At 41.5% G+C, this 13,638-nt stretch overlaps 1 protein-coding gene across 7 annotated transcripts in view; it reads right to left on the bottom strand.

Annotated features, from left to right (window-relative positions):
- Window positions 1-13,638, bottom strand: part of arhgap23 (Rho GTPase activating protein 23) — a 224,433-nt gene that overhangs the window by 13,255 nt on the left and 197,540 nt on the right. For 3 of the 7 annotated variants that reach the window (XM_062984338.1, XM_062984339.1, XM_008113427.3), the window contains exons 21-23: window positions 11,203-11,244; window positions 9,967-10,060; window positions 1,271-1,302 (exon numbers count right to left, since the gene is read on the bottom strand). In XM_062984338.1, the coding sequence (XP_062840408.1) occupies window positions 1,271-1,302; window positions 9,967-10,060; window positions 11,203-11,244 (168 nt within the window). Of the gene's footprint in view, window positions 1-1,270; window positions 1,303-2,325; window positions 2,417-8,808; window positions 8,841-9,966; window positions 10,061-11,202; window positions 11,245-13,638 lie in introns of those variants that run through there. The other 4 variants (XR_010007237.1, XM_062984341.1, XM_062984340.1 and 1 more) reach the window with 4 other exon arrangements.

Raw genomic sequence — 13,638 nt, 5'->3', positions numbered from 1 at the left:
GCATAATCACCTGAAAATTATACGTGACTCCCTCCTTCTCCAATCCATGCAAACATACAAACATCTCCTCCCTGCCCCCTCCTAATCCATTTCAGGCACTTTTCCTTCCATTCATTTCCCCTTTAAAATGGCATTGGGGTGTTGTGTAGGGCAATGGATAGAAAAGACTATATTTTGGAACACTTATGGGAATTTGAGGGAGAAGAAATTTGGCCCCAGCCCAGTTGTGCGCCCCTTTTGTGTACATAACAGTTAATAATTCCAATGGTTACATTGCAAACATTGGGGTTATTAAGTCTTATACATAAAAGTATATTGCTGGGGGAAAAAACTAGGCCTCCCTTGCCCTTGTGGACAGAAGATGGATTTCTACAAAAAATCCTAAAACAACAACATCCAGCACCAACCACCTGGTAATTGCTTTTTTACAAACTGAAGTGGTGGAATGCAAAAATTAATAGAGATGTTTTGTGACCCAAAATAACAATCTTATAAATTTGCTAAATTCCAGTTTTGTGTAATTTCCTCTTCTTGTCTCCTCCATTTTACTTAAGCTACCTTATTTTTGTTATCCAAGGAAGGGGTAAGGACAATGAAGCCTTGTCTCCATCACTAAAAATGTCATTAACCACCGTTCAGCTTCTGGGACTTAGCCATTGTCACTCATATATATGCAGAACCAGGAATCATTACTTTCTGGTGGGACTACAGCTCTCTTTTATATTAATTTAGTTTTTGGTCGCTATTTTATATCAGCTATTTAGATAAATTAGTTAGCTACTTATTAATGCAACTTAACTAACTTAGTTAACTAACTCAGCATGCAACAACTGCAACATGAGAAGGAGATACGTTCTATTGATGATCAAAACAAGGGCGAATAATGTTTCCATCAAGTTTAGCAGGATTGGACCAGGAGAGGTTGCTTAGTTAAATGTATTAACTTATGCTTGATTAAGAAGCTGAAAAAGATTAATGGCCATTAATTTCAAGCTCTTCACCCATGGCTTCACCCATAGTTAAGTTCCACAGCCCATGTTGACTTTGGCTGGATGTACAAATAGTGTGTACTTAAAAAAATCTTGTACATCTGGATGAAGACTATAAATTCCATCATTCCTCACCACTGGCTATGGTAAACTGGGCAGTATGAAAGTATGAAAACAACATCAACTGCAGACAGGTGGGGCTGGGGGCAAATCTGGAAACTCCTGTGCCTTCCCCCATTCTAAACCTTTAGCCAAATGTTGTGGCATAGAGATGCTCTTACCTTTGATTTAGCTGAGCCACTGTTTGTTGAATCTACAAGGATCGACGAGGAAACAAAAAAGATAAGGACATCTGTTAGTAGTGGGGCAGCACTGGGGAAGTGGGGATGGGTGAGGGGAGAGAGGGGTACAGCTGACAGAGCAGATGAATACTTGGTCCAGTGACTTCCCATCAAGTTTTGTGCACTATTTTAAAACATGTCACAAAAATGGGTCACCCAAGAGATTCCTGGCATAAGAGGGGGCGATACTGCTTCATCCCCCCAAATCTGGGTTATGGTATCATATAATGACTGGTTATGAGAAACTTTAATGGAAATCGAATATAGTCCTTTTGCTTCTCCCTGCCAATCTAAATCAAGGTGGGCTAAATGTGGTCTTCCAGACTACCGGACCATAAATTCCATCATCCCTCACCACTATCTATGGTAACCTGGGTAATCCTACAACATTTATCCACCCCAGACTCAAAATAATACACCCAAACCAGAACTTTTAATCCAAAAGCATGTGGATGTGGTTTTATGTAGGCTCTGAATCTTGTTCAGCTGATGCTTAAATGTAGCTCAGCCGATACTTAAATTTGTGTGAAGCTACACAACAAAGACACTGCAAAAACACTTCCTTGGCTATATGCGGTTGGGTTTTGGGCACATAACCTGCTATATTTCTTCTTCAATCAGGTCGAGATCAGTGAGGGACACAAAGCCCCTAATTCAAACTCCCACTGTTATAAAATGTGGCTAGCACACCCTGGAGGTGGCCTGTAGAAATACACCTCCAATTTGGGAGTTAAAATAGAGATATCCTTAATTCAAAGGAGTTCTTAGAATCCCTAAGGCTATCTGATCCAACCCATTTGGGAAACATTTAAATAAAATTATTCTTTTTAAAAAACTGATTAATGCTGAGATATCATTAGCTTTTGGAAACAAAAAGCCTTTCAACATTGAATCAGGAGAAATACCTAGATTACGAGAGTATACCCCTGAGCAAAATAGAAAATATGTTGGGCCATTACTGTAACAAAGTCATGAACAAAAGTGTTTTCACGCACTTTTAGGTTTTGTTTTTTTGTTGAATAGTTCAAGGGAAGGAAGTTCTCTCCAAGTGTCCATAAACCTGCTCCCCAGGACCACATAAATGAACTTGAAACAAACAGATGGAGAGACAAACACATAAACAGATAGGTAGATATGCTGCTTTGCATTGTTTTGCTATGATTATTTTTATATAAATCAACATACAAGTGGATAGCCAAACAAAGGGAAATTAAAAAGAGAGAACACATCAAGTGCTTTGAAAACAGAATACCTTGAATGAATGAAAAGACAGGGACCTTTGCCATAGTGGTGACCACTTCTTACAAACCCCCCCCCCCCCCACCCAGCCAGGTGCATTGATTCATGTGACAACAGCAATTCTGTCAAGAAGGTTAGTGGAACAAAGCCAGTGGTATTTAGTGAAGGACTAATGGATAGGAGGCCAAGCAAAAGAGGTGGAGATGGAAAAGTGGATCCAATAGGACACATCTTCAACACCTGGTGAACCTCATCCTAGTAATGCAGTTTAGTAAGCTGCCTAACTCTTGCACGATGCCCTACACTGCTGTAATTCCTACAACATGACACACAGTGTCCTGAATGAGCCAGATCTTTTCCAAATCGGACACTCTTGACCTATGTTCTACATTTTCCACCATGCTCAGTGGACTACATTTCCCATTATGCCCAGTGTCCTAACATATGGTAAATATTAACTGCCAAAGACAGTCTCAGAGGCTTGCCTAGAGGAACAAACTAGATTTGTAGATAGACGGGCTCACAATTTAGGGAACCACATGCTGTCCCAAAACGACACTTTGCCCATTATATTCTAAGGCCATCATTCCAGCAATCTGAGACCTATACAGCCAGAGACGGGTATACGCTGACCTCCTATCAGGAATCATGTGCTTGAACTTCCTCTGAAATACAGCCCATAGCACCTGATATTTGTTGGCAGTCTCCCATTCAATTACAAATCAGAGCTGATCCTGCTTAGCTTCCAATATCAGATAGTATCTGGTGCCTTTACCAAAGGCTTAATTAATATCTTTAAACTACTTTGTGTTCATGATCCCAGCTGTTTAATGCAGCCTTTGCCCTGGTATTCTAATAAATCAAACTTGCAGCCAGATTCCCTATTAGATTTCAATTCCTCCTGTCTTCTTCCCTAGAATTTACTTTGCCACAACCTCTGCTACTTCCCAGAACTATAAACTTACTGTAACCTTACATTCATGGCCTTGTTTTGAAAGTGTGACAGCCTCTCCCTTCTGCCATGAATATGTTCTTTCAGTTCATTTCCTCAACGTCAGCAAAGCCTGATTAATAGAACTGCATTCTATTCACCCTGTTATAGATTTTATTTGTTCAAGATATATGTGTTTGTCATTTATGAGCTACTTGACTCTCTGCTGGAATTTCTACAATAATATTTGCTGATCACCAATATAATTGCTCTGTATATTTGGATTATGTGTTAAATAAATTCTAAATATATAAATACACTTTGTGAAGTAGCTCAGTGTGAGTGCCTAGAACCAGTCTTTCAAGACTTGCTCCATTCAAGGGTCAAGGATCCCTTATAGCTGTATATTCTCAGAACATGTATGAGTTTATACCTGTCTTAAAACACATCTGGTAACATCTTATTTTCAGGGAACAAGGAGCCCCGGTGGCGAAGTGTGTTAAAGCACTGAGCTGGAGACCAAAAGGTCCCAGGTTCAAACCCCGGGAGCGGCATGAGCGGCCGCTGTTAGCTCCAGCTCCTGTCAACCTAGCAGTTCAAAAACATGCCAATGTGAGGAGATCAATAGGTACCGCTCCGGCGGGAAGGTAACGGCACTCCATGCAGTCATGCCGGCCACATGACCTTGAAGATGTCTATGGACAACGCCGGCTCTTCGGCTTAGAAATGGAGATGAGCACCAACCCCCAGAGTCGGTCACGACTGGACTTAATGTCAGGGGAAACCTTTACCTTAACAGAGTGATTATTGAGGAAAGAGCCCTAATAACTATTTATAACTCATTTATTTTTCTAAGATTAAAAAAATTAAATATTAAAATTTTCAATTAGTTCTTTCAAATTTTAGTGATGCTGCTGCTGCAGTGTTTTGATATTTTGTTGTTGTATACCCTTACTCTTGCAATTTATAACTGGATAATATATACCGTGTTTCCCTGAAAATAGGTAAAAGGTTTTCCCCTGACGTTAAGTCCAGTCATGTCTGACTCTGGGGGTTGGTGTTCATCTCCATTTCTAAGCCGAAGAGCCGGCGTTGTCCGTAGACACCTCCAAGGTCATGTGGCCGGCATGACTGCATGGAGCGCCGTTACCTTCCGGCCGGAGCGGTACCTATTGATCTACTCACATTGGCATGTTTTCAAACTGCTAGGTTGGCAGAAGCTGGAGCTAACAGCGGCTGCTCCCGCCAGTCCCGGGGATTGAACCTGGGACCTTTCAGTCTCCAGTTCAGTGCTTTAATGCACTTCGCCACCGGGGCTCCTTGTTCCCTGAAAATAAGATGTCTTATATTTATTTTTCCTCAAGAAGATACAATATGGCTTATTTTCAGGGGATGTCTTATTTTTATATCCATAGCCAGTACTCAAGCATTCAGACGGCATGATGGCCAGATGCCTACCTCTGTCTGGAGGGGGCTGCTGCTCCTGCGAGGGAGGGAACTTTGTGGCGCCCAAGCCCTGCAACAGCGAGAGAGGCAGCTCAGCTAGTAGTGCTCCATCCTCCCCCTCCTCCAGCTGCAAAAGCACCGGGAAGGAGCCCTGCAGCTGGGCTGTGGGTGGGGTGGGGGCCCGAGCGGGTCCTGCCCTCTTTGCCTTCTTGCAGCGTTTCACGTTACCGGGACTTGCCACTGTTCCTGCTCCCTCTATTTGGGAGACTCTGGAGTGCCTTGTGCTCTTTCCATGCTCGGGTAGGGAGGAGGTGTGAGCTGGTAAATCAGCCGCAGCCGTAGCAGACGGAAGGGGTGGTTGCCTTCTTGCCAGTTTGCTGCATAGCCATGCCTATCTCCATGTCTTATTTTTGGAGTACGGCTTTATTGCTCAAATGCTTTAAAATCTTGGTATGGCTAATTTTATGGATATGTCTTATTTTCAGGGAAACACAATATGTATAGGTGTGTGTGTGTGTGTGTGTGTGTGTGTGTATATATATATACAGTAGAGTCTCACTTATCCAACACTCGCTTATCCAATGTTCTGGATTATCCAACGCATTTTTGTAGTCAATGTTTTCAATATATCATGATATTTTGGTGCTAAATTCGTAAATACAGTAATTACAACATAACCTTACTGCGTATTGAACTACTTTTTCTATCAAATTTGTTGTATAACATGATGTTTGGGTGCTTAATTTGTAAAATCCTAACCTAATTTGATGTTTAATAGGCTTTTCCTTAATCTCTCCTTATTATCCAACATATTCACTTATCCAACGTTCTGCCAGCCCGTTTACGTTGGATAAGTGAGACTCTAATGTGTATGTGTGTGTGTGTGTATATATATATATATATATATATATAATTACTGTAAGATTCCCAAAGACCTTGGCTGGAATCTAGTTTGGGACTTGTGTATTTGTAATTGGACTTAGATCTGTGTGAATTATAATTGGGTAGTTCTGTAATGTCTATATCTAGTAAACCACTGCTGTTACATTACTGTATAAAGCAGTGTTTCTCAAACTATGCTCCTCCGGATGTTTTGGACTTCAGTTCCCACAATTCTTAACAGCTCATAAGCTGGCTGGGATTTCTGGGAGCTGAAGTCCAAAACACCTGGAGGAGCACGGTTTGAGAAACACTGGTATAGAGTAACCAGCAAAATGACCAATGCAATTTGGATCAATGCGAAACAGGATCAATACATATTGGTCCCATTATGCCACCAGTTAGAGAGTACTAATGTGCATTAGGACACTCTTGCCAGTGTCCCTTTACATGTGTTTGCAATTCACTAACAAGGTTTCTTAGTGCCCATGCTACTTGGCTATGTGTGCATAGTTACATAACATAACCATAACAAGAGGATTCCAGCCCTCACATTCTTGAATAACATATTAATACTGTTAATAAATGCACACATGATCCAGGAAACAAAAATACATCCCCCACCCAAAAAAAGCATAGTGAAACCAGAAGAGCAGCCAGCAATGCAACAGCATTTTGGGGTTCTCAGTCCTAGAGGGCAGCTGCCACTGATGAAGTTGGGCGGGGGGGGGGGGGGGGGCATATTTTGCAACTTACATAGTTGTGAAGAAGAGGCACACAAACAGGAATGAGTGATAAAAGTTTTACAGGAAACTCAGACAGAGTCTGATTGCACTGGTAAACTTAACTAAGGCTTAGAACATTGCACCAAACACATCTGATGGCAGATGTTGCCCAGATGTTTGGGATGTCCTTAAATCCAATGTAGGTTCATCTGGGCTCAGGTGTCCTTCATAAAATCAGAATCCAGGGCAAATACATCCAGCCAAAAGAAAGCCAAGGCAAAGGGAGAGAGACCCAAAGCAGTGGCAGGTGTGGCAAGCCCAAAGGGATAGAAGCACAGGTGGAAACGGAAAGAAATGAGTCAGGCATTCCCCTTTAACTTTTCATACTCATACAGCAAAAGAGCACAGGACCAGCCAGGCAGTTTGCACAACACCTTTCCCGCCTGAGCACACAAACATACACAAAAATCGCCACAGCAATGTCAGTGACAATGAAACCAACAGACAATACCATGGATGGCCCCCACAGTCCACCACGTCCAAAACCTGCCCCCCACCCCACCATGCTCACATGGAATTAGTGGCTGGTGATAACGAGAGTGAGGGAAGGCAGAGAGGGTCCTCTAACACGGTTCCCCTTTTCTGAAACTGAGGCATTTGGAGGTTGAGGTAGCATCAAGCGTTTCAGATCAAAGCCTTAATAAGAGAAATTGACTACTAAATCCAACTGGTATTTCCAACTAAAGCACAGCTATTGAATGAACTTACTACTGTGTCTTAACTTAATACTGAGTAACTGATTCAGTGAGTCTGATTTAGCCTGAACAAGCAATTGGATATTATGCAGACCTCCTCATCCCACAAAGGCCACTAAAACTCAGGTTTTGATGTTACACAAGTCAAATTAAGTAGATTGCTCTGGCTAAGCAAAGTTGTTTTGCATATATTGTTGACGCTCAGTCAATAATACTTCACTTAACAAAACCATTCTACATGATATAAAGTGATAGTTTTATTTTATATTGTTCAGTGTCCCCTACAATAAAATGGATACCTACTCAGCAACAAACCCTGATCAAATCAACTAGATTTATTTCCAGGTGAATGAGGATTGGACTTCAGTCTTTGAGTGTGATCCAAAATAAATTCCATTAAAATTAGCAAAGTAATTTGCACTATTTTTTACTTCTCAGTCATGGCTATGTGGTGTATCTTTTAACTGACCAATTCCCTGTGGATTTCTAACTTACTCTGAGGGGTGAGGAGGATATTAAGAATTTCTTGACAAATATTTTCCAAGGATCAAGAAACTTGATGATAATATTCTTCATAGATTAAGACTTAATTTTATGCAGAATTTGCATGTGGTTGTTCTGTGCAGAACACAACATATTCTGCACAAAAATAATATTTCTGTGCAGTAAATGTTGTAGTTGGGACCTTTTCTGTGCAAAATTTGCACACAGCATGTTATTTTGTGCACAAAAGTACCACATGCAATTTTTGCACAAAGTCCCACATTGTGAAAATTCACAGAAATTGTATAGCTTTTGCACATCATGTTGCAACTGAGAAAAAACAGAAATTTACTAATTCCTTCCTTCAAGAAGAAAAGCAAAATATCACAACCTTATATCCCTATATGAACTGGATTATCAGAGATATCAGAGATAAGGATAGCTACCTTTCCCCTCTGCCGAAATCAATGTTCTGCGTTGACTCAGAATGCATGAATACCTCCAGACAAAGAACTCATAGTGCTACCAGTCAAAAGACATGGTGCAGCCATTCCATCTTTCCCTCCCTAATAATCTTTTGACAAAAAAGAGGAAAAACATGATGGGAAAACACAAAAGGGTTACAAGTAGAAGATTATAACATCTAGATCCCCTGTAAAATTTTGCAAATGGAGAAAGGCAATTGCAAAAATAAAAACCACATCTAGAAACTGCCCTTCTCAGTAGTGTTGTTACAAAATAATAGTGGGGATCCAAATGACTAATTCAGTGCTCCAAATTACTTTCAAATGACTTGCTTGGTGAATCAGGCTCTCAGTCACGAAGGGTGACAATACCTTAACCATTGTTCCAAATTAACAGGGAATGTTCAACTGTAGGAACAAAACCATCCCCAATATTCTCTTGTCAACATGGCCGATGAGGGACCAAAACCCAAGATCTTCTTTCCCCCTCTCTGCCTGCCTCAGTCTCTCGTTATCATCCAATGGAATTAGTGCATAAACACCAGAGCACACCCACACTGTACCAGCTCTAGAGCTCCGGCAGATCCGCTGGAGTAGGAAGGAGGAGGAACAGGAGTAGAAGGAAGATGAAGAGAAAGAGAAGGAAGAAAGACAGCAATAAAGTTAAGGAAGTCCATAAACAGCAGAGGGAGGAAAAAACACTTAAACAGCACCTCCCCATCAATATTAGAAACTACAACTGAAATGCGAGCACGGTCCTCCTCCAGTGTAGAAAGCTGGGTTTCTCCTCTACAGCTTAAAGGACATCCAGAAGGTGTACTTAGGACAATATTACATTAGAGCAGTGGTTCTCAACTTGGGATTCTCAGGTGTTTTTGGCCTACAACTCCTAGAAACCCTAGCCAGTTTACCTGCTGTTTGGATTTCTGGGAGTTGAAGGCCAAAACATCTGGGGACCCACAGGTTGAGAACTACTGCATTAAAGCTTTTAAGTGGAAGCACCCATTTTCCTATCGTGTGACTGCCTCCTGTAGAATTCTGGGAAATGTAGTTTAAGGAAGCAAAAGTAACTCTCTGGTTGAGAATTTCAAAGGCTCCACCCTAAACTACATTTCACAGAATTCACACGATAGGAAAGCAGGCACCTTCGCTTTAGAATGTTAACGTGATATTGTCCTAAATGGAAATAGTTATTCATCAGTTTTTAAAAAAGTATTCTGCTGTAACACTGGGGATGGGTCGGGGGAATATGGATTCTGTTGCCAACACTGCAACCAGAAATCGTCTGGAGGGCAACAGGACACAAGGAGATGAGATATTCTCTGTATGTCGCACAAGGTGTGGAATTTTCTTCCTCTACAGAAATGCCCAAACATGAATATTTTTGGGCGGGGATCTGATCTTCCATTTAGTGTTTTGAGGGATGACCTGGACTCCAGGAATGGGTGGAATTGTGGGCCAGTTCTAGGAAGATAAAGAAAATTCACATTTCTACAGGAAGACTAAGGGAAATCAGAGCTAGAGTTGTGTACATTAGATCTGAGAGGAGAAAGCAGAATGTGAGAGACTTGAGTAACAAATAAATAAATAAATAAGGGAGCCACTAAGGAGAACACTGACATGGAGACCAAACTAGACAACCCCACTCAAGATACTGAGTGCTGGGAATTCAAAGGCCATTGATTTATCTCCAGAGGTTTCCTTTTCTACTCACCTGAAGCATCCCCCGGTGCTGCAGTCCTCCCAATGTTGGGCAGAAGGTACTCAATATTCGGCACTGATTGGGTTTCCTGCTCATCTACAGGGGTCTGTGAAACAAACACATATCTGGTTACGAGGAAAGGTTTAAGTTGCCTTTCAGATGTACAATGCTATCAAAATGTCTCCTTCTATTTAGAATGACATGAGCAGATAATCGGTGCACTGCAAATGTAATGCCTCTTGACCAAACACTTCCAGATGACTCAAGTAACTTAACCTATATGCATCGAATTGGGATCTCGCTAGCCAATATGACATTTGACTTTCACCACTGGTAAAAAAGGTTTTGATGACTCATATGTCATTTCAAAAACTTGACAAAGCTAGGAAAACAGAATGAACTAAAAAATGAGTATGTAAAATATATAGGCAGTCCTCAAGTTACAAGCAAGATTCAACAACAGAGTTAAGGTGTGCGCAGCATGATACCGAATAGGGGAGGAGGAGCTGTGATCAGCTGTCGTGTGGTCCCATTATGTATGGGAAAACAAGACGCCCGGGCCGTTGCCATTAGGGCCATCCAGCAAAGTCGAAGAAACTGGACTGGCCAAAGAAAAATGGTTAAAATGGATCCACGCACAAGCCTAATATAGGCTTTGGATAACATAGGAAGGGTTAACACCCCTGAATTTTGAAAAAATTGGCTTGTTGTGGAAACAAGGATTGGTAATAAGCTTCAGTGGAGACATCTTTTCCCCATGATAGCTCTTTCAGGAGTGAATTTCCCTTCTGAGGGGTAGATTTCTGTTTCATGTTGTCTCACCACCATTCTTAAGTATGACTCATTTGTAAATCAGATGTTTCTAACTCAGGGACTGCCTGTATAGTGAGGAAGCACACACATGCAGACTGAGACCCACAGTGTGATGCAGCAGCTAAAAAAAGTCAATGAGATTTCGGGCTGCATCAAAAGGAGTATAGTGTCTAGATCGAAATAAGTCATGGTGCCTCTCCATTCTGCTTTGGTTAAAACCTTTGGTTCAACTTCAGCATCCCACAGCCACAATTGCCTTCTTTTGCAGTGCCACCCTACCCACAAGTATGCCTTCCTCAAATACCGCCAAGAGTTAGGCGATGAAACATCTATACATAATGCCCACAAGAAATTTTCCCAGTACCATGTTTCCTAGAAGTCTAAGGAACCAAAGGCCACCACTAATGGAGCATTTTCTTCTTCTCAGTTACTCACCTTCTCACCTTTGTCTTCCTTATCACTGAAAAACCAGTCTGACTATGGAAGAAAAAAACAATAAAAACAATCAAACGACAGTCTAAGTAATGGTAACACTTATCTCAACTATGTGTGTGTATATATGTCTACAAGGATGAAAACAAACGCATCATGTAAGTAGGAAATCACATCAGTTTCTTTAACTATGGTATTCGTGCAACAGCTGTGTTTTCTGACTTTTCACCTTGCATGAGAAATTTCTGTTACATTGAACATTGGTTTTATTGTTGGAATTTCCTTTTGCCCTCTATGCTTCAGGAAGCCTACTTGCATATTACAATTTTTATGAGTGAAGGACATGTGTAATTATACGATGATTCATATATCACCATCCCTTTTTAAATAAAAAATATAGCAAAAAACTATGATTTCAGAGATCGCAGTGTTTGTGGTAACATGACAATTGGTGCTGTCTCACAAAACTGAAAAATATTCCACAAGCTTGCAAAACCATACTACTACCCACACAGAAAGTGTATAGAATCATATAATAGGAAAGGACTAAAGTCCAGCCCTCTGCCCTTCAGGAATAGACAATTAAAGCATTGCCAGCCAATATTTGTTTAAAGGCCCCCAAAGTTGAAGAATCCATCACCCTCCAAAGCAGGTATGGGCAAACTTTTTGCCTTGGGGCCGCATTGCAGGCTCGGCCAAGAGGGCAAGGCACATGCTGGGTGGGGTGGGACTGGGAGGGGGAGGACCAGGAAAGGGCAGGGCAGAGCTTGTGTCACCCTCAGATTGTTCTCCCGGTTCACTTCATCTTTATGCTGGGAGAAAGGCAAGACTGCCCCCAATCCTCCCTCCCGATCCTCCTCTCCTGATTTATGGGCTCTCCTCTTACTCCGGAGGGCTCTCAGCCACCACGTGCCTTCCTTGAGCTGTCCTCTTGGCAAAAGAATGGGGCCATTCACACCATTCTTGTGCCAAGAGGAGGGCAAGACACGCAGTGGCTGAGAGCGCTCTAGAGAGCTCTCGGCTGCTGCATGCCTTCCTACTTCATCTTTTTGGCATAAGAACATGGTGGCCGCCATGTTCTTATGCCAAGAGTACAAGGAAAATGAGGAAGGCCTGAGATAAGTGTCCAAGGGGCCGCATCCGCCCCCCAGACCTTAGTTTGCTCATGCCTGCTCCAAAGCAATCTATTCCATTGTCCAACAGCTCTTACTGTCAGAAAGTTATTCCTAATGTTTAGGTGGAATCCACTGCCTTGTAATTTAAAACAGATACAACAAACACTTTTTCCTACAATTCCAAATAGCAGTGCAAGCATATACAAAAGGTTTTTAGAACTTTTTATGCACAAAAAGATCTATTTCTGAGAAGTTTGTGTTTGTCATTGTAATTAGTGAGACAACTGTAGTATATACATATAACTGTAGTAATACATATAACTGTAGTATTAGGGGCCCCTGGTGGCACAGTGCGTTAAAACGCTGAGCTGCTGAACTTGCGGACCGAAAGGTCCCAGGTTCAAATCCTGGGAGCAAAATGAGCACCCGCTGCTAGCCCCAGCTCTTGCCAACCTAGCAGTTCGAAAACATGCAAATGTGAGTAGATCAATAGGTACCGCTCCAGCGGGAAGGTAACGGCGCTCCATGCAGTCATGCTGGCCACATGACCTTGGAGGTGTCTATGGACCACGCCGGCTCTTCAGCTTAGAAATGGAGATGAGCACCAACCCCCAGAGTTGGTCACAACTGGACTTAACATCAGGGGGAAACCTTTACCTAACCTACCTGTAGTATTGGATTGAGGCGAAATTTCAGATTGCTTACAAAAATGAGTCAGTGTCATCTGAATTCACAGTTTTCTATTTTAAAAAATCCTTTCTTTGACACTTTTCTCTAACATTATTTCCAAATGCTCATATATTTGCAGATATATTTTGAATTCCAGCGTTAACTCCCTTCTTGTCATCTTTTGGCGAAGCAATGTTCTCCTTCTCCCCCCCCCCCCCCCCTTGATGGAGATCAATTAATAAAAAAGCACACTAGGCACGACAACCTTCTGAATCATTTTGGAAGGATATTACAGAAATGATCAAAGCCATATTAATAAGCTCATTACCATTTGTTCCCTTAAGGCATTATGATCTTAGGGGGGAAATGTAAGAAGAAGTAAGGAGGGGGAGAGAAAGAGTTTAAAATTGATTAGCTGCTGCAACCTTACAGAGGATTAAATATTGGATTAAGAAATGATCAGCAGCATTTGTTGCCCATTTAATTAAAATAGGGTTATATTCCCTGTATCGCACATAATATCTTACACAATTAAACTGATGCTACCTAAGTTGAGAAACTCTTTAGCAGTGACATCAATGGTTTAAAATAAACCTTTAAACTTGAAAAAATATATACTAGGGTGGGTCAAAATGTTTTGCATCCTGTGTCATAA

This window comes from Anolis carolinensis, chromosome 6 (assembly GCF_035594765.1).
Source record: "Anolis carolinensis isolate JA03-04 chromosome 6, rAnoCar3.1.pri, whole genome shotgun sequence".
Taxonomy (NCBI): Eukaryota; Metazoa; Chordata; class Lepidosauria; order Squamata; family Dactyloidae; genus Anolis; species Anolis carolinensis.
This window is presented reverse-complemented; position numbering and strand designations above follow the sequence as displayed.